This window comes from Aquarana catesbeiana, linkage group LG02 (assembly GCF_042186555.1).
Source record: "Aquarana catesbeiana isolate 2022-GZ linkage group LG02, ASM4218655v1, whole genome shotgun sequence".
NCBI classification, from domain to species: domain Eukaryota; kingdom Metazoa; phylum Chordata; class Amphibia; order Anura; family Ranidae; genus Aquarana; species Aquarana catesbeiana.
This window is the reverse complement of record NC_133325.1, coordinates 340,807,885-340,826,922: the sequence shown is the minus strand read 5'-3', so window position 1 is coordinate 340,826,922 and position 19,038 is coordinate 340,807,885. Positions and strand designations below refer to the sequence as shown.

The window sequence follows — 19,038 nt, the reverse complement described above, 5'->3', positions numbered from 1 at the left end:
CCTCCTGACCTTATGGGGCCCGAGCCCAGACTGCACCACACCTTTTTGTCTCCTGGCACTCTATTTAATTTGACTAGAGTTAAGCTTCCTATTTAAACAAGCAACCATACTACACCTACTAATTGTAAAAAAAAGGTGTGGTGCTTTAAATATTTTAGGTGTTTGGAAACATGGAAAATGCAGAACAGATATAAAGCCCTTGATCATTGTGCTTTCTGCATTGAATAAGGACGTGTCCAATCCCTGTACCTATTCTGTATTAGGGTTTAGCATGGGAAACCCCCCTTTAGGTCTATTGAGGAGATATATTTGTTCTGTATTTGTTGTGCAACATGCTATACATTAAATATACTATATGTGTATAATAGAGAGAATGCCTAATTCATGATTGTTTTTCAAATGGCTTGAGTTATGGCGCCGTGCTGATGCTTATATTATTTATACAGTACAATATATTTGCTTTAAATTGCATTAATGAATTCATGTCAACTGACCTAAAATGTGGACTCATTTTGAAGTTTAATTTAGAGTTTTACTTTTGTTAATTACTTGCCTTTTTTTAATATCACTCAGTAGTAGATTCATTTAATTTAATGACAACCAAGTATCTCACTGCATATAAGATTTATGCTGGTGATATTTTAATTGCAGCATAATATTTAAGATATTGAAAACTGTTAGAGACTGTTATACATTTAACATACATTTATTGTTGTTATACTGAATACCCACTGCTGCACCTCCAAGTTTAGCCCTCTCTGTCTTATTCTAACCAATGTTCAGCAAAGGTTTTGCTCCATGGGTCCACCGGTGCAGGTAAGCAGGAACTTTAGTTACCAGAAGTCACTATATACAGTCAGATCTTAGAGTGCTTTTAGCAAGTACATTTTGGGGGCTCATTCACACAGGCATGCATTTGATGCACTGTTAATGTATATCTGATAGCATAAAACTGTACTCAAATTACCTTACATTGCATATTTCTCCCTTCTGGGTTATTAGCATACTCTATTCCTGAAGCTGAAATTCTTCCCAGTGCATCATAAATGCTCCAACAATGCAAAACCGGTGCATTTAATTTTGTATGCTTTTCTCATATGTGTGAATGAGCCTCTTGCTTACCATACACTGGAAATATTGAAACCATTACTTTGTACAGTCCTTGGAAATATCTATGCAAAAATCAGAATGTGTTAACATAATGATGGATTTTCAAGCCAGTGGAGTGCTGTGCTGTATAAGGTGCCCATAGACATTAGACATTGGTTGTTCAATAGCTGTGATTCTGGCCTGTTCAAATGAGACTTGGACTGTTGCCACTACAGCAGCCTAAACAGCAGGAGGCAACAATGGTTTTCAGAAGCTTTTAACTTTTAACCGCTTTTTTGCATGCTGGAACTCGTTATGCACTTTTAAACATATGGGGTTTATGTATATCATTATGCATTTAGAGTTGTGTTGCCAGCAAAATGTTTACACTAAAGGATAACTGTACTTTTAAACCACAGTAGAACTTTTAATATATACAGAAGTACCAACTAAATACAAATATAACCTATTACCTCTGACTTTTCTTTTCTGTAATTTGAGAGCTGTCATAACAAGCCCATTCCAGTGTAAACATTCAGTTTGTCTGCAGCATGCACTGTCTCTGCATAAAAGCATGTACTACCTACCAGTTTAATTTAATGTCCTAACTGACTGGAACCATAAATGATGGTGTCCATGCTGTAATGCACTCATTGGCAATCGCAAAATACTCAATGTGGGCATGCCTGTCCATTCCTACATTATGTGTTATACAAGAGAGTCAAAGGTGCAAGCAGAATGCATGTCTAGAATGAGCCCTCATTTCATTTGTTCTCTTCACTCCTGGTATGGAGAATATATGCTCATAGCTCTCAAATGTCCCTCATTTGGGGGGACTGTTCCTCTTTTGAGACCAAACCCCCCTTTCCATAGTGCGGCCTCAGGTGTCCCTCTTTTTGGTCTGATTTACACATCTGAATTATACTAAACTTTTTATCCAACCTCTATTTTACTGCATTTGTTATTTTAAAAAGCCAATTTAAAGGAAAAAGAGAAGTAAAAAAAGCACTTGTTTGGTTTACTCAATAATTTTATACATTTTACATTCTTATGGTCCATATAACTGAGGCTATTCTGTGTGATAAAGGGTGTCCTTTTTTTATCATATCAGAAAGTTGGGGGGTTATGTGTGCTCCTATCACTGTAGTTGGATATTTACAGGTGCTGCCTATTTCTAGTCATTTGTAATTTCAAGTGATTACATGATTTCATTACAACAAAGAAATAATTGATGGCTTTTGGCAGCGAAGGCTTTGAGACAAATTTACTAAAGATGTTGAGAATCTTCACAATAAATTGAGGTTAAAACCCCAAAAACACCCACCTGCAACAAAAGCCTTAATTTTTTTATGGAAAGCCTTGCAGCAAAATAATGTTTCCTGTGGATGGGACAGCAGCTAAACTAGCTAAAATAGCCCCCCAATAATAGTAATACCGTATATACTCGAGTATAGGTCGATCCGAATATAAGCCGAGGCCCCTAATTTACCACAAAAAAACGGGAACAACTTATTGACCCGAGTATAAGCCAAGAGTGAGAAATGCAGCAGCTACTGTAAGTGGAAAAAGAGGGTTAACAATACCCTTCTGCAGCTGCATGCCTCCTGTGCATGTGTCCCTGTGTCCTGTGCAACCTACCTGTGTCCTGTGCATGTGTCCTGTGCATGTGTCACCTACCTGTGTCCTGTGCATGTGTCCTGTGCATGTGTCACCTACCTGTGTCCTGTGCATGTGTCCTGTGCATGTGTCACCTACCTATGTCCTGTGCATGTGTCCTGTGCATGTGTCCTGTGCATGTGTCACCTACCTGTGTCCTGTGCATGTGTCACCTATCTGTGTCCTGTGCATGTGTCCCTGTAGCAATCTGCATCGTGTGCCGCTCTGCATCCACCGATCAGCATGTGATAATAACATTCGGCGGTCATTCCACTGTTCAAAAGCCACGCCTCCTTCTCGTCTGTGATAGGCAGAACACTCAATTTCCCAGCAGTCAGAGGTCAGCCTATCACGGACATCCGCTCATCCTCATACCACGAACAAGGATGAGTGGATGTCCATGGTAGGCTGAACGCTGAATGCTGGGAAATGGAGTGTTCTGCCTATCATAGATGAGGAGGAGGCACGGCTTTTGAACAGTGGAATGGCCGCCATCTGTCTGCATGACACGCTGATCATTTAGGCAGACGGCGATGACTCGTGTATAAGCCGAGGGGGGCACTTTCAGCCTAAAAAAAGGGCTGAAAATCTCGGCTTATACTTGAGTATATACGGTAATATAAATAAGAACAAAAAAATTAATCTCTCCCTATGCAGTTAGTCGACTTTTCCTATTTTTTCCATACTGCCATGCAGTACCTTATGGTAGCCCTCAAATTTTCCACTCACCTACTTGCATTTTGCGAGTGGAAAATTAGGTCTGGCGAGAGTGGGCTGCCTCGGAGGAGGGGAGGCGAGCACCGCCGGCAGGCGGGGTTGAACGGAAGCCGTTCTCCCAGCCAGGGGAAGAGAGGAGAGGAAGAATCGAGCTGACCGATCATCAGAGAGCAGGGATTGCCTGCTGTAACAGCTTTCATTTGACTTACGCTGTTCCCGGCGCCACTCACGTCACACAGTCCCGCCTCCTCGCCCAGGGCATTTGATAGACAGAACACCGGTCCAATGCCAGAAGGCGCCGGTCGAGGCGGCTGGACTGTGTGATGTGAGCAGCACCTGGCGAGGAGGTGGGACTGTGTGAGGTGAGCGGTGCCGGGAACAGGTGAGGCTGTATTGATGGGCACAGGTGAGGCTGTATTGATGAGCACAAGTGAGACTGTACTGACAGGCACAGGTGAGGCTGTATTGATGGGCACAGCACAGGTGAGGGTGTATTGATGAGCACAGGTGAGGCTGTACTGACAGGCACAGGTGAGGCTTTACTAACGGGCACAGGTGAGGCTGTATTGAGGGGCACTGGTCACGCTGTATCGACAGGCACTGGTCAAGCTGTATTGATGGGCACTGGTCATGCTGTATTGACAGGCACTGGTCACACTGTATTGACAAGCATTGCTCACGCTGTATTGATGGGCACCGGTGAGACTGTGCTAAGGGTCACAGATAAAGTTGTTGTTAATATTTATTTTTGTAACTTAATTCTGCATAAAATATTTGTGTAATTTCATGGGATAATTTATGAGGGCGTGTTAAGGGGTGGGATTAGGGGCGGGGCATGGTTGGGATTGGGTGGGACAACTGGTGGCAAGTAACCCTTAAGGCCTGGCTAGTAGCTCAGGACTTGAAATTTTGAGCCCTGTATATATATATATTTTTTACTAGTAATGGCGGCGATCAGCCACTCATAGCGGGAGTGCGATATTGTGGCAGACATTCTGACACTAATTGACACTTTTGACACTTTTTTGGGGACCAGTGACACTAATACAGTGATCAGTGCTAAAACATATGCACTGTCACTGTACTAATGACACTGGCAGAGAAGGGGTTAACATCAGGGGCGATCAAAAGGTTAACTATGTGCTTAGCCAGTGTTTTTTTACGGTGTGGGAGTTGCTTTTACTAGGGGAAGACACAGGATCCATACCTTCCCTACTGACAGAACAGCGATCTGCCTTGGATGATCAGCGGGTGCCGGCGGACATTGAGTCTGCAGTACCCGCAGATCAGCTCCTGTTCGCCCCAAACCAGGAAGTGACAGATCACATACTAGGTATGTGAATCAGCGCAGCAGTACCACCTTGCTGCCATATATTTAGGTTAGACGGTCGGCAAATGGTTAAAGGCAATTAAAAAAAAAAATAACAAACATGTCCTACTTACCTGCTCTGATCCTCCAGCCAATGAGGAGGGAGAGTCCCCGGAGAGCCGGGGCTGGAACGCGATGGAGCTCAGGTAAGTATTGGGGCGGGGGGTCTGCACAAAAAAGGTTTTTTACCTTCATCCATACCTTGAGCCTTTAGAACCACTTTACCCCCATAGTGTTTATACTTCATATACATTAAATTTTCCTATTATTTAGATAAAATATATGACTAATACATTTGATGTCTGCTGTCCAAACAAGCTTTTAAAAGCTACATTAATAACTAACAAGCATGCACGTTATGTCAGCAGCCAGATTTGTTCTAAGTGTCTTATATCTATGGGTAGTCACTTATTAAAGGATGCCATGTAGAGTTGATAGCCCTAGTGCTATTACACTGCTTATCCTCATTATTTATCCAGATTCCCTATTTAGTAAATAGATTTAACCTGGACCTAGTTTATAAATGTAATCATTAGAATTCCTCTACACCTGCAGTATGTGCCACACACAGTTATAGCTAGTGGGAATGCACAAAGCAGAAAGTGTAATAATATCTATGGACGGTCTAACCCATTTATTTTCTTCTATTTCTCTGAACTTTCTTTATCTTTATATAGTCAGTCAGATTTAAGTGTTTTTAAAATATTTGTATAGTATATAGACCTTTGTCTTTATGAACATATTGATGTGGCTTTTCAATGGAAACAAAAATGGATGGCTGTTATTGCAGTATACTTTCTGTCAGTTGTTGAACAGCAATCTGGATTTAATTGTAAGACCTCATACACACAGGCCGTTAAAAAAACGAGCTGCAAAGCCAGTACTGATGCCAGGAAAAAGCGAACATAAGGAACACGCTTTTAGAAACGTTTTGCATTGGCGTTAATGCTCTTTTAGCCATGTTAGCGCTTAGCAGTGTTTCACTGCCCTTTTCTATTTTCCACTCCCAAATCCAATTATTACAGCTTAAAATGTATGTAGTACATTTTGTTTAGAATATAATAAATAATAAGGGAGTAAACAGTTCTATTTATACATATTTGCAGCTTTATATATACTGTACCTATTACTCTACATTTTACCCTACTACATTTGCTCTTAGGCTTGTAAAAGTGCTTACAGGACCAAGGACATGATCAATTAAACTAAAGCAGAACTATACTGTGGCTGAGCACAACAAGCCCAAAATTCTATTTAATTATTTTCTAATATTAAAACATACACACTCATCCATCCATGTCTCCATGCTTTATTTTGCAGGGCAATCATTTTTAAAAACACCCCCCAGCATTTCGCCCCCGTGGCCATCTTGAATAAGGGCAGATGAATTAGCACTTAGCTCATGCATGCAGGCAGGAGGGTGTGCTTAGCTGAGAAAACCCCTCCTAAAAACTCCTGGAATGTATGACCTCATTCATCTAGGCCTGGAAACCAGAAAGTAACTGAAGAAATGTAAAAAATAAAAAGTGTTTAAAACAAGCAAATATGATTTACTTTCCTATCTATTTACTAATGCTAGCAAAATAATAGGGATTACAAATAGTCAATGTTGATGAGAGAGTAAAGTTTCACTTTAATATACAGTTGTGCTCATAATTTTACATACCCTGGCAGAATTTATGATTTCTTGGCCATTTTTCAGAGAATATGAATGATAACACAAAAACTTTTCTATCACTCATGGTTAGTGTTTGGCTGAAGCCATTTATTATCAATCAACTGTGTTTACTCTTTTTAAATCATAATGACAACAGAAACTACCCAAATGACCCTGATCAAAAGTTTACACACCCTTGTGATTTTGGCCTAATAACATGCACACACGTTGACACAAAGGGGTTTGAATGGCTATTAAAGGTAAACATCCTCACCTGTGATCTGTTTGCTTGTAATTAGTATGTGTGTATAAAAGGTCAATGAGTATCTGGATTCCTGACAGACCCTTGCATCTTTCATCCAGTGCTACACTGACGTTTCTGGATTCTGAGTCATGGGGAAAGCAAAAGAATTGTCAAAGGATCTGCAGGAAAAGGTAGTTGAACTGTATAAAACAGGAAAGGGATATAAAAAGATATCCAAGGAATTGAGAATGCTAATCAGCAGTGTTCAAACTCTAATCAAGAAGTGGAAAATGAGGGGTTCTGTTGAAACCAAACCACGGTCAGGTAGACCAGCTAAAATTTTAGCCTCAACTGCCAGGAAAATTGTTCGGGATGCAAAAAAACCCCCACAAATAACTTCAGGTGAAATACAAGACTCTCTGAAAACATGTGGTGTGGCTGTTTCAAGATGTACAATAAGGAGGCACTTGAAGAAAGATGTGCTGCGTGGTCGAGTCGCCAGAAGAAAGCCATTACTACGCAAATGCCACAAAGTATCCCACTTACAATACGCCAAACAGCACAGAGACAAGCCTCAAACCCTCTGGCACAAAGTCATTTGGAGGGATAAGACCAAAATTTAGCTTTTTGGCCACAATCATAAACGCTACATTTGGAGAGGAATCCACAAGGCCTATGATGAAAGGTACACCATTCCTACTGTAAACACAGAGGCTGTTTTGGGAATGTGTGAGCTACAAAGGCACAGGAAATTTGGTCAAAATTGATGGCAAAATTAATGCAGCATGTTATTAAAATATACTGGAGGAACATTTGCATTCATCAGCCAGGAAGCTGCGCATGGGACGTACCTGGACATTTCAACATGACAATGATCCAAAACACAAGGCCAAGTCGACCTGTCATTGGCTACAGCAGAATAAAGTGAAGGTTCTGGAGTCAGTCTCCTGACCTCAATATCATTGAGCCACTCCGGGGAGATCTCAAGCGTGCAGCTCATGCAAGACAGCCCAAGAATTTACAGGAACTGGAGGCTTTTTGCCAAGAGGAATGGGCAGCTTTACCATCTGAGAAGCTAAAGAGCCTCATCCAAAAATACCTCAAAATACTTCAAGTTTTCAGTGATGTTAAAGGGGGCAATACACGGTATTAAGAACTGGGGTATGTAAACTTTTGATCAGAGTCATTTGGGTAGTTTGTGTTGTCATTATGATTTAAAAAGAGTAAACACAGTTGATTGATAATAAATAGCTTCAACCAAACACTAACCATGAGTGAAAGAAAAGTTTTTGTGTTATCATTCATATTCTCTGAAAAAAGGCCAAGAAATCATAAAGTCTACCAGGGTATGTAAACATATGAGCACAACTGTAGTTAGTTTAGCCTGACCAAAAACTTGGAAAGGAATCCTGCTTTGATAATTTGCCTTTAATGGCTTAATGGCTGTTTAGATTTCTGAGGATCTTTATAGATCTTTATGGAACAAGTACCGCTTAGACCTCAAAGAAGAGGGTATACCCCGAAAGCTTGTCCTGAAAATTTGAAGGTTATTGCATGTAAAAAAGTATCACAGACGTTACCCAATTGTTCTCAATTGCAATTGAAATAATACAGCTACAATCACCTCAAGCAGGAAGATCCTTATATAAGCCCTCTGTTCCGAAAATACTTTTCACAAAGCATATTTCCAGCTGAAAATACTTAAAGAATACTCATAAACTATATTCTTTACATCTGTAAGGGGATAAAGTATATATGAATAGTTAATCATTTCCCATATTTCAAAGTGTACATTTTACATCTACTCTTTAAATCCTGCATTATGATGAGTTTTGTTTTAATCATTTTTTTTATTAGACTTTATTTGATGTCTGACATTAAGTGGGCTTTCCTCTTATTTATTATGTATTTCTAACCCTGTTTCAAGAAACAAAAGTACAATGCATGGTAGACATAAATGATTTTAATTTAGTTACTTATTTTTAGTGGTGCCCCTATTTATATTAATTCCATGATCACTACTTGTTGTTAAGATGTGTAAGGTTTTTGTTAAAATGGTATAAGACTTTAGACTACAAATGATACATCAGATATTGGGCAAAGCATTTACAAGTTTTGCACTGGGTTTTTAAGAAATTTTGTTTATATGAATAGTTAATTATTTCCCATATTTCAAAGTGTACATTTTACATCTACTCTTTAAATCCTGCATTATGATGAGTTTTGTTTTAATCAATTTTTTTATTAGTCTTTATTTGATGTCTGAGATTAAGTGGGCTTTCCTCTTATTGATTATGTATTTCTAACCCTGTCTCAAGAAACAAAAGTACAATGCATGGTAGACATAAAGGATTTTAATTTAGTTACTTATTTTTAGTGGTGCCCCTATTTATAATAATTCCATGATCACTACTTGTGGTTAAGATGTGTAAGGTTTTTGTTAAAATGATATAAGACTTTAGACTACTAATGATACATCAGATATTGGGCAAAACATTTACCAGTTTTGCACTGGGTTTTTAAGATTTTTTTTTCAGAAGAAATACATAAGCTATACCCTAAGGCATCAAAGCTATAGGGGAAGCCAAAAAAACCCCTCTTACTTCATTAAATAATCATATTCATATGTCTTTTAAATGTTTCCAATTTAGAAGGCATACTTTTTTTCTGTTCTTAAAAAATATATGTCCACAAACTTCTGAAGATATAGAAAGTATCCCAATGTCTAAATTCAGTAGTCTACAGCTCCCATCCAGAAGTTATCTTGCCCTGGTCTAATTTTACTAGAGTGGATTTTTGACCGGTTGCTACCTACCAACAGTTTCAGTATAATGGATAATTTCTGCATTATCCAGAAGGTCATTCTCATTTTGGAAGGACTTATTGTGCTATGCATGCAAATGAATATTCTGGCCCTATGAACCTTAATGAAGTGAAATAAATATTGCAGTGGAGTGGAGTTGTTCACATGGAATGAGCATTTAATTATTGAAAGATCAAATTTATCATAAATCAGTATTTTACTCAATGAGTCATTATTTTGCCCTCCACTTTAATCAGCTCAATTTTCTTCTTCCTGTAAAAAACTGTAAATTGTGAGAATCAGCTTTTACCTACAAAATAACACTAACATCCATAACAAAACATGCCCGTAATAATTTAGCAGATTGTGCTGTAAAACCTTTGGGGAAATGAAAATTCTAATAGAATAGTTAGCCCCTAACCCGAAGGAATAAATATGTACACATGTGCATGCGCTTTTTATTGTATTATTAGTATTTTACAGTATCATTATGGTGCCATTGTTATATTTTTATGGCAATACATGATTGTAATAGTATCATACTTTATTCCTCTTACTTATAAGGTCTAATTCATTCATATGTCTATTTCATCATGACAAATTTCTTACATGCTTTTCAGTTCAGATGAAACATCAGTGACTTCAACACCAGAAACTACCACTTTAAGAGGTATTTTATAGTGTTATAGCAGAATATATAGCACTGTAGTAGTATAAAGTAGAGGTATGTTATGACATAAGTTGCACATTCTGTTAATGAAGGTCAAATCTGACACTGTTTTAAATACCACATGATTTGCATTTACTAAAGCTCCTTGTTTGTAGGTAGGTAGGACAGGAGGAGGTAGAGGGCCCAAACTCTTCTATGACCTCCAAATCTTAACATCTAGCAGTTTCTGGGTATGTCTCTGAATCAGGGAGTATCACACAGCCTTCCCTGCAGTTCAGACACCAAAAACAGGGGGTTGAAGTGTTACTCCATTTCATCTCTTTGACTCTAGCAAAGCTATTAAGGCCACATGGTCTCCATGTACAAAGCCTGCACAGAGGTCCTGGGGACTTTCTCCAAGTACACTGCCTACACAAGTGGCTAGCCCTTCAGGCCCTGAGGTCTCACTGCAGACACACAGCTGTTCACAGGGGAAACCCTCTCCCCCCACTAAGGAGACCTCTCCCTCAAAAGGGAAGGTGGGAAAAGGACCCTTCTAGAACAGTACCATCCTGTATTGTCAAAGCATGGTTGGAGTTGGACCCTCTGATAACACGATCACCAAAGGTTGGCCAATTAACAGTTCACACAGGACTGTCTGTACAGAACTCCTGTTAAAGGATTTTAAAGCCTTCCCAAAAGAGGCTAGTAGGTCATGTGATATATATTGTCTCTAGGAACTGTGTTCTGCAAAAGCACTAAAATACACAACAATCACTACTAACCAAACCTGTCAGGGGATACATCCTGGCATGAAATATAGTGCATTATATTCCATTGCCAAAAAAAAATTTTGATATAAAGAAATTACCGTATTTATCGGCGTATAACACGTGCCGGCGTATAACACGCACCCCAAGTTTAGGAGGAAATTATAAGGAAAAAAATGTTTTAAGGAAAAAAACTTACATTTAAATGTCCATCAATGCAGCCTTGCACAGCGTCCATCTGCATGCTTGTCCAGTGTCATTTGCAGCCTTGCAGTCATTTGCAGCCTTGCAGCCGTGGTGTAATTTGCAGCCTTATCAGTGTCCATTTGCAGCCTTGCAGCTTTGTCAGTGCCGATCTGCAGCTTGGTCTGTGTCCGTTTGCAGCCTTCCCCAGGCTGCAGTTAAACTGCAGTGACTTGTCAGTGACACTGCAGTTTGAAAATGGCACCGCTGGCGCCGAAATACACAGAGCCGGTCCTCGGCTCTTCTCGGCCGAGGACCGGCTTTCGGCTCCACTCGTAGTCCCGCTCGGGATGGGCGTGACTGTGAGCGGGGCCGAGCACCACTCATATACAGATAGCCGAGTGTACTGGGCTAGATTCGGCTAGCTCCGCTCACAGTCACGCCCAGTCCCTGTGTCCATCATAGGGCGGGACTGGGCGTGACTGTGAGCGGAGCTAGCCGAACCTAGCCGAGTACACTCAGCTATCTGTATATGGGCGGCGCTCGAGTGGAGCTGAAAGTGGCCAAGAAGAACTGAGGACCGCCTCTGTGTATTTCGGTGCCAGCGGCGCTATTTTCAAATCGGCGGCTGGTGATCGCTCCGCTCACAGTCAGCGGGGGATCGCAGGGGATCGGCGTATAACAAGCACCCGCAATTTTCCCCTGATTTTAAAGCGGGAGTTCACCCACACCGCCAAAAAAAAAAAAATATTAAAAGCCAGCAGCTACAAATACTGCAGCTGCTGACTTTTAATACATGGCCACTTACCTGTCCCAGGGTCCAGCGATGTCGGCAGGGGACACCGAGAACCCGCTCGGTTCTCGGCAGCTGCCGCCGCCATCCTAGGTGAGGGAATCAGGAAGTGAAGCGTTGCGGCTTCACTTCCCGGTTCCCTACTGCGCATGCGCGAGTCGCGCTGCGCGTCCCAAATGGTCCCCACTCTCTCCTGGGAGCTGTGTGTTCCCAGGAGACAGCGCGGTGGGGACGGGAAGAGGCGTAGACTCCCATGGGAGTCTATGCCGGAAGTGGGTGCAAATACCTGTCTTAGACAGGTATCTGCACCCCCCTCCCCCCTGAAAGGTGCCAAATGTGACACCGGAGGGGGGGAGGGTTCCAAAAAGCGGAAGTTCCATTTTTGTGTGGAACTCCGCTTTAAGGGGAGTGTTATATTGATTTAAGTGCGTGTTATACGGCGATAAATACGGTAATTAGGATCTGTGTGGATGGATTTCCCCTTGCATTTAAAAAATACTGACTTACAGTTTTATCATAAAGTATATTAGATCCAAATATGTATTGAGTGTCATCATTTTGGGTTATTGAGAATGTGTGTGTTTTGTGTTTATTTTGTTCTGGAAGATGCGGCCGCCAATGTACCACTGTCATATGAAATATCTGTTGAAGAAATTTCACCAACTGTTTTTCTGAAGCAAGCAGAAACTGAAGAAGTAAGTAACCATATTTTCTTAATTTTTTTTTTTGGTATAAATATAAAAAGGTACAGTATATAGAAACATACACTATTATCTGGGGATCCATCTATACATCTCAAAATTAAATTATACGGAATAGACCTACACTGATTCATACAGGCCCAGAGTTATAATAGGGAGATTTTACTAAGACTGGAGCAGACAGAATCTGGATCAGTTGTGCATGGCATGGCTTGTAGATTTGTTTTCAAAGCTTAACCACATGCCGCCCGCCGCGCGCTGATTTACATCTGCAGAATGGCACGGGCAGGCAAAAGGGTGTACCCGTACGTCCCTTTGAAATTGCCAGTTAGTGGGTGCGTGTGCTCGCCACGCGAGCATGCCCGCGGGTCCCGCAAAGTTGATACTCGCCGGAGGTCCGCGATTGCAGTGAGGAGAGGCAGAACGGGGAGATGCCTATGTAAACAAGGCATTTCCCTGTTCTGCCTAGCAACATGACAGGGATCAACATGATCTCTGTCATGTTGTAGTGAGCCCATCCCCCCCACAATTATAACACACTAAGGGAACACAGTTAACCCCTTGATCGCCCCCTAGTGTTTAACCCCTTCCCCGCCAGTGTCATTTATACAGTAATCAGTGGCTATTTTTAGCTCTGATCGCTGTAAAAATGTCAATGGTCCCAAAATAGTGTCAAAAGTGTCCGATCTGTCCTCCGCAATGTCGCATTCATGATAAAATTCACGGATAGCCACCATTACTAGTAAAAAAAAAATAATAATAAAAATGACATAAATCTATCCCCTATTTTGTAGACGCTATAACTTTTGCGCAAAGCAATCAATATACACTTATTGCAATTTTTTTTACCAAAAATATGTAAAAGAATACATAGCAACCTAAACTGTGGAAGAAATTGTTTTTTTTATATATTTTTGGGGATATTTATTATAGCAAAAAGTAAAAAATATTGCCTTTTTTCAATATTGTCGCACTTTTTTTGTTTATAGCGCAAAAAATAAAAACTGCAGAGGTGATCAAATACCATCAAAAGAAAGCTCTATTTGTGGGAAAAAAAGGATGTCAATTTTGTTTGGGTAGAACGTTGCACGACTGCTCAATTGTCAGCTAAAGCGACACAGTGCCGAATCACAAAAAATGCCCTAATCAGGAAGGGAGTAAATCCTTCCGGGGCTGAAGTGGTTAAAGTAGAACTATGGGCAAAACTTTTTTTTTTCATTTTGGATAGAGTAAGGGAGGGTTATAATCCCTGTCAGATTTTTCTTTCGCCACCTGTGTCCCATTGCGGAGATTACCCTTCACTTCCTATCTCATAGCCAAACAGGAAGTGAGTGGAAATCCCTGAAAATGAAGGGAATTCCTTGGGGACCCCCAGACCACCAGCACTAGTGTCCCTGTTGGAAGATATCCCCCCTATTACCTTTCTGGGGACAAAATTTGGATTTTCTTTTACTTTCACTGTTAATGATAATGGTACGGGACAAATAGAGAGGATGAATATCCTTAATGGGGGCACACACAGCAATAAAGGTGTTCTAATCCCTCTTCACTCTGTCCAAAACTAACAAAAAATGTTTTGCCTTTAGTTATATTTTAAAGCGCAGCTAAACCCCGAGACGAAAATGTTATATATTGTAGTTTACCAAACATTGGGTGTGGTGGCTGCATTTGTTTTCTTTTATCAAGCTTTTGTTTTTTTTTTTGTTTTTTTATTTATCTTGTAATTATCCAGTAGCATACCTACTGTCTTAGGGTGGCAACATTCACTCTTCCACTATCTATGAAAGAGCAACATAGCCACAGCAGGATTGTCAGTCAGTGGAGAGGGTAGTGTTAGATAGACTAAGTTATTGATAGACTTTACATAAGTGACTAACAATTTAACCACTTCAGCCTTGGAAGGATTTACCCCCTTAATGACCAGGCCATTTTATGTGATATGGCAATGCGTCGCTTTAACTGACAATTGCGCTGTATCCACACAAAATTGATGTCCTTTTTTCCCACAAATAGAGCTTTCTTTTGGTGGTATTTGATCACCTCTTCAGTTTTTATTTTTTGCGCTATAAACAAATAAAGAGCAACAATTTAAAAAACAAAAAAAACAAAAAAAAAACAACAATTTTTTTTACTTTCTTCTATAATAGATATACACAGGGCTCTTTTTCAGTGGGAACATGGGGGGAACGCAGTTCTGGCACCTCCAGCACTGAATGTATGTTAATGGCAAGGGGTGCTTGGGTTTGCTGGAGGGCTTATTGATGCTGGTTGCTGGGGGACCTGTTATCGCAGGGGGGGTCAATTGCTGCCAGGGGTCTGTTGTTGGGGAGGTCTATTGTTGCTGGTGGATAATCTATTGTTACTGGGGGGGATCGTATGTTGCTGCAAGAGATATACAGTTGAGGGAGAGCCTATTGTTGCTGGCTGCTGGAGGGTCTACTGGTGCTGGCTGCTGGAGGATCTATTGTTGCGGGCGGCTGTTGTTGCTGGGGGAGTGTCTATTGTTACTGATTGCAGGGGATCTATTTCACTGCTTTTTCTACTGTTGCAGGGGAGGATTTATTTTTGCTGGGGCATCTATTGTTGCTGGGGGGGTCTACTGTTGCTGATTGCAGGGGATCTATTTTACTGCTTTTCGTGTTATTAACAAATTACCTAGAACCACAACATAATACTTGGTTCTTTACTCTTGAAAAGGGGCAGTACAGAGAGATGAGTAGGAGATTGAACCAAGGGACAGTGCTTGGAGGTGGGTAGGGGGCGGAGACAAGGGGTGACTCAAAAGGGGGAGTACCTGCACCTATTTTCAGAGAAAAAAAGCCATGGATATACATATCCCTCCACAAATTAAACAAATATATTCATCAGTTTAGGCCAATATGTATTCTTCTACATATTTTTGGTAAAAAAAAAAAAGTCGCAATAAGCGAATATTGATTGGTTTGCGCAAAAGTTATAGCATATACAAACTATGGGATTTTTTGGGGACCAGGGACATTTTTACAATGATCAGTGCTTAAAAAATGCACTGATCAATGAATAAATGAAACTGGCAGGGAAGAGGTTAACACTAGGGGGCGATCAAGGGGTTAACTGTGTTCCCTGTGTTCTAACTGTGTGGGGGATGTGCTCACTGGAACAACACAGAGATCACTGTTCCTGATCACTAGGAACAGCAGGTCTCAGTATTGTCCTCTGCTAGAACGGGAATCCGCCTTGTTTACATAGGTAAATCCCCGTTCTGCCTCTCTGGGAGCGATCCCACAGCATGTGCCCACTGTATCTTATGCATGGACCGGCGTACAAGTACGTTGTTTTGTGCAGCCGGGCCACCCTGCTGCAGTATATGTGTGGTGGGCGGTCCGGAAGTGGTTAAAACCAAACTCCAGCTAACACTTATTAAGCAGTTACAGCAACAGTTTTTTTTTTTCTTTTTGGAATAAAGATTTTACCTAAAAGAATAAAAGATGACCATTGTGTTAAATGGTTTGTATCAACCTTTTCACTGCCCCCTTTGCGACTCACTGGCCAGATCACCGGGTAATAAACTATGTTACGAAGAGGCTCAGAAAAACAAAGACTGCTGTGTTAATCGTATAGACGGACTGTATCATAATGTATATTTCACTCTTTTTTTGGCCATAGTTATACTTTAAAGTGGAAGCAAATCCATCAATTTAACTGTTTCCCAATACAGTTACATTCAAAGCATGCAATGAATGATGACTTTCACAGTTGCTTATGCTCTCAACTAAACCGTCAAGCCATCAGATGGATGATGTCATAACTGATCACATGTTCAGCACGATTGCAACTGCAAATCAAAGAGAGGCAAAGATGGCAGCTTCCTTGGCTGTAATAGATAGGAGGGTTTAGTTCTGCTTTAAATGAACAAATTGAGGCTAGAAACTGATTGATTACTATGATCAGCTGCCTCAGTTTTAATATATCCCCCCAGTGTATATTATTTTAGTTTACACATGTAACCTTGAGATGATAAGTACATAGTATAATCTGACGTTGCAACAGACTTAAAGGGGGCATTTTTTATTTCTCCGTTGCAGAAATCTATAAGAAGTAGTTGTTAGCAAATGTAATATATCCAATTCCTAGAATTAATCTTACAAGGCCTTTGAATTATTTAAAGACATAATGGTGTTAGCTAGAAAATATTTGTATTTACAATGGAAGTACTAGTATTACCTGTGCATACTTTTAGAGTTAAAGGGATTCTAATTTGGGATTACTTGGTAAGCATTCTAGGATTGATTTACTAAAACTGGAGAGGGCAAAATCTGGTGCAGCTGTGCATGGTAGCCAATCAACTTCTAACTTCAGCTTGTTCGGTTAAGCTTTGACAATAAAGCCTGGAAGCTGATTGGATTCTGTGCACAGCTGCACCGGATTTTGCACTCTCCAGATTTAGTAAATCAACCTCACTGTGTCATAAGCTTCACTGAAGATGGTTGGGAATCACTAATAAACAATATTCTTGTGCTGTTTGTATAGAAATGCAGACAGATTCTAGTCTATTAGTTGTATTAGTAGCACAATGGTGCATAAGTATCAATTTTCTTTAATGCAAAACATCTGGAGGTTAAGTGATACGATTTATTGGCCTACTGATGTTATTAAAGATGCACGCTTTCAAGGACTATTTTGTTCCTTCCTACTGGAGAAGGAACCTAGTCGGTCCTAAAAAGATTGTTTTTTTTAATTATTATTTCAGTTAGCCGATAAATAAAAGGCATCACTTAAGCTCCAAATGTAATCAAATTAAAAATTCTCAAAACTGAAATAGGTATGCTTTAAGTTACAAGATTGGGTATTTCCTGCGTTGCTGTAATGGATAAAATAAGAGACAAATGGTTCTTCTCTTAACTGTTAATGTATTTCTTCAGCAGTCGGACAATGAAATTTTCAGGGTTACAGAAGAACCAAAGGGACCAGCAGACAAAATGGTTGAATTTAGTATCCTTATTCTTAATGAGCAGTACAGCCCTGAACTAAGTGACTTGTCCACAGACCAGTATAAAGAGTTCACTGGAAAGTTTGTTACTGAGGTATCTATCTATCTATCTATCTATCTATCTATCTATCTATCTATCTATCTATCTATCTATCTATCTATCTATCTATCTATCTATCTATCTATCTATCTATCTATCTATCTATCTATCTATCTATCTATCTATCTATCTGTTTTTGTCAACCCATTTGTTTATCTATTAACCAAAAACAAAAAAAAAATCTATATATTAAAGTTGATTTTGAATAATTTGTTACTTAAAGATATATATTATGATAAATTAATCAAACCATTTCTTTGCTTTTACAGATGAAAAGTGTATTTCATGCTTTGCCAGGCTATAAAGGCATAAGAGTACAGAAAATAAGGTATGACTTGGTCAATTTGTCAATATAACCTTTGTTAATGCTCGTATTTTATAATTTTATAAATTAAAAATATGCTTTATTTGTTTAATATAGCTGTATTTTTCAATGTTATATATTTATAATGTACAACTTATTTTTTTCAGCCCTTCCCTACTGGATGACAGGTATTGTGGCTGTGTTAACATTAATTTCCTGAATAGTTTTATAGACTAAAAAAATCCCCATGTGTTTTTGTGCTCAGAATTCACTTAGATAACTCATTTACCCAGTGGTAGAAAAGTTTTGACAGGTGACACACCATTCCAGCACTCTAAAGTTTTAACCACTTTGCCTTTCTTTCTACCCACATATCTTTACCCCTAGTGTAAGTGTGAAAAGTGTTCAACAATGTTACCTTCAGAAGAAAAAATATGTTTATTATCATTGCCTTTAACTGCAAGGAAGCACCATGTTTATACTGCCTTTTACTTCCCGTTTTTTTTTTTGCTTGCTGAAAAATAGTAGTTATTAACCACTTTAACTCAGGTCATTTTTTGTGATACGGCACTGCGTTACTTTAACTGCCAATTGTGCGGTCATGCAACGATGTATCCAAATAAAAATTAATTTCCAATATCCAATAAAAAACAAACAAAAAAACAAAGACATTTCTTCATAAATTTTGTCCGATTCTCCTACATATTTTTGGTAAAGCAAAATCCCAATAAGTGTACACTGATTTATTTATTTTTTTATACTAGCAATGTCCATGATCAATGACTTTTAGTGGGACTGTGATATTGCGGCGGACAATCGGACACTAACTGACACTTTTGACACTTTGTGGGAACCAGTGACACTAATACAGTGATCAGTGCTAAAAATGTGCTAAATGTGCTACAAATATTCATTGTCACTGTACTAATAACACTGGCTGGGAAGAGGTTAAACATCTTTTTCCATAGGCAGAACTCCGTTCTGAGTCTCTGCCCGATTATCGGCAGGTGCCGGTGGACAACCATTGCCCGGCA

General features: G+C 39.7%; 1 protein-coding gene across 1 annotated transcript in view; it reads left to right on the top strand.

Moving 5' to 3' along the window:
* Positions 1-19,038, top strand: part of IMPG2 (interphotoreceptor matrix proteoglycan 2) — a 128,064-nt gene that overhangs the window by 82,912 nt on the left and 26,114 nt on the right. Inside the window, exons 6-10 of the mRNA XM_073614935.1 lie at positions 10,156-10,205; positions 12,537-12,625; positions 17,533-17,694; positions 17,970-18,028; positions 18,172-18,192. Of these exons, the coding sequence (XP_073471036.1) occupies positions 10,156-10,205; positions 12,537-12,625; positions 17,533-17,694; positions 17,970-18,028; positions 18,172-18,192 (381 nt within the window). The remainder of the gene's footprint in view (positions 1-10,155; positions 10,206-12,536; positions 12,626-17,532; positions 17,695-17,969; positions 18,029-18,171; positions 18,193-19,038) is intronic.